This window comes from Neltuma alba, unplaced genomic scaffold (assembly GCF_004799145.2).
Source record: "Neltuma alba isolate B1F8T4 unplaced genomic scaffold, ASM479914v2 tig00012000_pilon, whole genome shotgun sequence".
NCBI classification, from domain to species: domain Eukaryota; kingdom Viridiplantae; phylum Streptophyta; class Magnoliopsida; order Fabales; family Fabaceae; genus Neltuma; species Neltuma alba.
This window is the reverse complement of record NW_021636573.1, coordinates 515179-520722: the sequence shown is the minus strand read 5'-3', so window position 1 is coordinate 520722 and position 5544 is coordinate 515179. Positions and strand designations below refer to the sequence as shown.

Here is a 5544-nt window from a genome sequence, read left to right as displayed (position 1 = left end):
GAACTTAACATAATAAATATAAAGAACTTAATGTAAGTGTTATCTTTTAGAATGAAAAATATTTGAGTCAAGTTTTCTATATCCTTTAAAATGAAAAATACTTGGATTAAGTTTCTTATATTCATGTCAAGTTTTCTAATCACACATAACTATGTGTTTTTATTTTTTTATATGGGTTTAGAATCGATTACTATAAAATACTAATATTTTAAAAATAATACACATAGACATGCATGATTTAGAATTTAAAATAATAAATACAAGTAACTTGATGTCATCTTAAAATAATATCAGTTCAAAATAACCGTAGCAACTGAAATATTTTGTACATGTTTTTTTAAAAAAACACTAGAAAGGAACAGAGAGTTATCAATCCTGTTAAAAAGTTATCCAAAATCTTATTTATTAAGATATCTATATTAATGGAAATATTGTACAAGTAAATTAACCAAATTAAACGAAACCAATCCAGTCAATTAGTATTAATTAATGTTAATATAGAAGGTAACGTTCATATAAATTCACAATATTCATAAGTCTTAATATTACAATGAAATATCAATGTCAAAAAAAATTGCAATGAAATATTTATTTGGGCGGGGATGGCAAAGAAAAAAAAGACAAAAATTTGTAGAACATTGAAAAAATAATAATTACTATTTTCAATTCTAATTATAAAATTTTATTTATAGTTTATAAATAAATAAGATCATGAAATATTTACTACTGTAGCTTTTAGAATAATTACTTACCAGTGAAAATAACTTTTTCCATAAAAAAAAAAGAAAGAAAATAACTTTTTTTGGAGACAGAGCCTGACACGCGCATGTGCGCGTCACTCTCGCACTCTCCCAGAGGCTGCTTCTCGGCGCTCGCATACATATATGCCTCACCAAACGCATCTCTCAAACTCAAAAACAGATTCTCTTTCGTCTCAGTTTTCTTTCTCGCCCTCGTGGCTGTATCTCTTTTCTACTCTTCAGATCCGTTTTGCGTTAGCCGATCCGACCCGTTCCTGAACGACCTAACGGACTCTCTTCTCTTCTGTTAATTCGATCGATACTCGCCAGGATGGCAGATCCTCAGATTAGTAAACTCAGCGCCGGAAGCCGGCAGCAGCCGAGTCGATTGCAGCGGCGTGCACCGTCATCGTTATTGATAAATCGGTCGTGCGAGTGGAACGTTGCGATTCCACTTTTGTCGCCGACGATGGAGGAACTACCGCCGGTGGTGACTTCGACGGAAGGAGCGCCGCCGAAAGAGCAGCCGCAGCAACAGAAAAGGCTTCCTAGTGCGGAGCCGGAGAATGTGGTTTTCCAGAAGTGGCAGCATCCGGCGGCACCATTCTGCTACGATCCGCCGCCATCTACGGTGGTGGCTCCGTTCGTCCCGGTGGAGTTGTGAAGACGCAGCAGGTGGGAGGATGATCGGATGGTTGAGAATAAATCAGGAGAAGATCTGACGGTGTATGTTTGGTGGAGAAGCTTTTTCTGATTTTGCTTACGTAGGATATAAATATGAACATGATTTTGCCAAAAAAGTCCATACAAGTAGCCAAGGAGGTATGATTGACAAGTCCATAGAAATTTTAACCTGTGAACAAGAAACTTTTCAACTTCCCTTTTTTTTTACTTTTCTAGATGATAATGATGATGATGATGGATTTACGAGTAGCTTTTTCACTCCTCCTTTTTGAACTAAAAAGTTAAATCCCCCAAAAGTTACTGCAAATATAAATTATAGGCATACTTTATGTGTGTTTGCATATCACGCTATTTAGATTTAGTGATATATTTTAGGCAGAATTACAAGTCCCAGCAAAAAAAATTTAATTCTCTTAAAATTTATTAACAAGTGAAGATTAAGAATAAGTAATGATAAGTAAGAAATAATAATAACTTTAGGTTCATCGCTTATCATTAGGATTTTTTGTAATTAAATTTTTTGTTAAGACCTTTTGATGATTCTCTTTATTTTTTATTGTATTAAAATTCAATTGAGTAAATTTTCTATTCTTTTAATTTCTTTTGTAACTGAAAAAAGTTGTTGAATCCACATAAATTACAACAAACATAAATGGGTTAATAGTATTTTTACTCTCCGTAAAATTTGAACTTAAAGGTTTTGGTTATTTTAGTCTATTTAAAGGGTTTTAGACCTTAGAATATTGCTCTTCTTGTTACCAACGTAGATCTAATTTAAGATTTAATATTAATATTATATGTAAAACTTATGTTACATGTTTCTTTAATTTTTTTTAATCAAATTATCTTATATATAAGGGTTATATCACATGTTTATCAATATTTTTTTAAATTAATTTTTTAGTGTTGTTACTTCAACAATAATCACATAGGAGAGAAAGAGAAGAAATTAAGGAAGTTGATTAAGGGCCTGTTTGGATATCTCAAAACCATGGTTTCAGAAGCACTTTTCCGCAAAACGAGATAATCTCCTCCACATATTTACTTCGTAATCCGTAAAAGCACTTCTGAAACCATGGTTTGGTTTCTATCCAAACACACCCTAAGTGTTTTAGAAGAAACATATCATATTAATTAATTTAACTAATATTTTTCAAGGGAAAATTACAAAAAAAGACCTTGGAATTGCAAAAACGCAGATAGGGACCCTTGACAACTTCACTTTGGGTTTTGACAACTTCAGGGCATATTATTCTTGTCAAAACCCAAAGTGAAGTTGTCAAGGGTCCCTATCTGCGTTTTTACAATTCCAAAGTCTTTTTTTGTAATTTCCCCTATTTTTTATCTATTTAAATTAATTAATTGGGTTTTATATTAAAGACTGTCAGAATTTTTTTAAAGATTGAAATTGAAATAAAGTCAAATTTTATGAATCAATTTCAAATTTTAGGGAAAAATAAAATGAAGTTAAATTTGAATAAGCAAAGCCATTAGCTTTAAATTTACAAAAACCACAAGTAAAATAAGATTAAATTTTATGTTAACATTATAGTATTGTACTACTATATTAGTTAAAGATACGAGAAGTTACGTCATGCTGAGTCGGTAATAACAATTTTTTTTCCTTTTTTTCTTGGCCATAGCCAACTAATGGCTCCGTACGCTTGCCTTGCTTGGCATCGGGCATCTCGAGCCAAGCCACATGTTGTGTTTTGCACTTTCGGTAAATCCCTAAATCAAATTCTTATGAAAGTCTAAAAGCCAAAATTAACAAATTGAAATTACGAGAATAAAATCAAAATCCGGTCAAATCGTAAGGATTAACAATGATGTTAATCTAAAAATTTTTCAGCTCCCCTTTGATAAGCTCAAAAAAGGAGCTTGGGCAGAGGCTAACGGATAAGCATAGCTTTTCACCTCTTTTTCAATATATGTATTTTTATAATGTGAAATTTAATATAAAAATAAAAAGGGAAAATCTGTAAAGAAAAAGTTTGAATATGTAAAATTCCAATCCAGACAACTAATACTTAAAAATGATAGTAAAGGAAGTAAGGCTTGAATCGCCATTTTGATAATATCGTGAAATTACTCATATATCCATCTGTGACAAAAAAAATTCATGAAACTTGTTAATTCCAATTTAATATTACTCATTTTTCAGTTCACAACTTATTAATTTATTAGCTAACTAAATAATAGAGAACCCAAAAAGGTTATGAAACTTATAATTTATAGTTCAACGTGTTGGAATATTTTTAAAATAAAGAAATATGTTTTTTGAAAAGTCATGTCCTTATATAAATTTATTATATTAATAAATATGAGGGGTTATGTCTTCATATAAATTAATAAATTTATTTAAAAGGTTGTGTCTTCATATAAATTAATATATTTATATGAAGGGTTATATAGGAAGTTAAACCATTAAATGAACCTACATATTAAATACATTGTATTTAACAAAGGGTCATCTAGAAAGTTAAAACGTTAAATGAACCTACATACTAAATTCATTGTATTTATTTAAATTATGTTGGTTCATGAACCAACATATGGTTGTGACCTTTTATTTAATAAGTTTTATTCTAAAAAGTATCTTTTCAAGGTATCATTTTATGGTCTATATAAACCCTTCACCATCACTTCATTTGGAGAAAACACAACATGAACATTAAGATCAAATTCATTGCCTTTGTCTTTGAGTGCATACAAAGATAGAGTCAAATTATCACTTTGTAAAAGCCATTATTGCTTTTACTTGAATTTTGGAAGTGCAATCCATATTCAATGGTCTTCATTGTATCCTGAAGGAAATTTGCTAGTCAACTCAACTTGCACCCTAAAAGATAGGAATAGGTGGGGGCGAATTAAGCCTAAAAGAAAGTGCTGCCCACGCCTTGAAGACATCATGCACTATTTTCTTCTTCATCTCTTCTTCTTATACTCTTTAGAGAACCATTCCCATGAACAGTCTTTAGGATTAATCCGCAAGTACAAATAGCTTCTTTGAAGGAGTTGACTGTAAATTTTGTGAAGTTGGAGAGATTTGAAGGAGGCAACTTTTTAAGATGGCAGAGGAAGATGAAATTTCTTCTCACAACTTTGAACGTGGCCTATGTTCTCACCACTCCCAAGCCTCAAGAAAAAGAGGATGAGACCATTGCTGAAATTAGAGAGAGACAGAAGTGGGAGAATGATGACTATATCTGCACTGGACATATCCTCAACAGCCTTTGTGACACTCTCTTTGATATTTATCAAGATACAACCTCTGCAAATGATCTTTGGGACAAACCTGAGGCAAGGTACATGCAAAAAGATGCTACAAGTAAGAAATTTCTTGTCACTCGTTTCAATAGTTATAAAATGCTTGATGGAAAGTCTATCATGGAGCAAATGCATGAAATTGAACATATTTTGAATAATTTCAATCAACATAAAATGCATATGGATGAGTCTATTATTGTCTCCTCAATCATAGACAAACTTTCTCCTTCATGGAAAGACTTCAAAAAGAGTTTCAAACATAAAAAGGAAGATATCTCTCTTGAACAATTGGGAAATTATCTTCGTTTAGAAGATGAGTATAGAAAGCAAAACACTGAAAAGAAAGCCAATACTCAAGAGAAGGTACATGTGGTAGAGGAAGGACAATCCAATAAGACCTCAAAGAAAAGAGGGAAGGATAAAGACAAACCCCAAGCATAGGATGGTCACAAGAATAAGAAAAGGAAAGGTAATTGCTTCTTTTGTGGAAAAGGTGGTCATTTCAAGAAAAACTGTCGTTTTTTCAAAAAAAAGAAAGAGAAAGAGAACAAGTCATCTACAAAAGAAGACAATTTTGTGACATTAATTTTTGAAATCCACCTAGTTGATAATAATGAATCATGGTGGGTGGACTCTAGTGCCACACGTCATGTGTACAAAAACAAGAACTTTTCAAAACATTGAAGGAGGAAGATGGGGATGTACTTTATATGGGAAATGCATCAGCTGTCCAAGTCAAGGGCAAAGGGACCGTGGAAGTTGAATTCACTTCTGGAAAAACTCTTACTTTAAGAGATGTCTATTATGTACCGGAAGTTAGGAAGAATTTAATTTCTGTATCTTTACTTAA

At 31.9% G+C, this 5544-nt stretch overlaps 2 protein-coding genes across 2 annotated transcripts; both read left to right on the top strand.

Moving 5' to 3' along the window:
- The first annotated feature begins 877 nt into the window (after positions 1 to 877).
- Positions 878 to 1973, top strand: LOC114720840 (uncharacterized protein At4g14450, chloroplastic). Its single transcript, XM_028906561.1, has one exon. It carries the CDS (start codon positions 1072 to 1074, stop codon positions 1402 to 1404), a length of 333 nt encoding a protein of 110 aa, XP_028762394.1. The 5' UTR covers positions 878 to 1071; the 3' UTR covers positions 1405 to 1973.
- Positions 1974 to 4459: 2486 nt separating this feature from the next.
- LOC114720797 (uncharacterized) lies at positions 4460 to 5338 on the top strand. The gene has a single exon (XM_028906500.1). The coding sequence runs from the start codon at positions 4509 to 4511 to the stop codon at positions 5133 to 5135; it is 627 nt and encodes a 208-aa protein (XP_028762333.1). The 5' UTR covers positions 4460 to 4508; the 3' UTR covers positions 5136 to 5338.
- Positions 5339 to 5544: the final 206 nt, after the last annotated feature.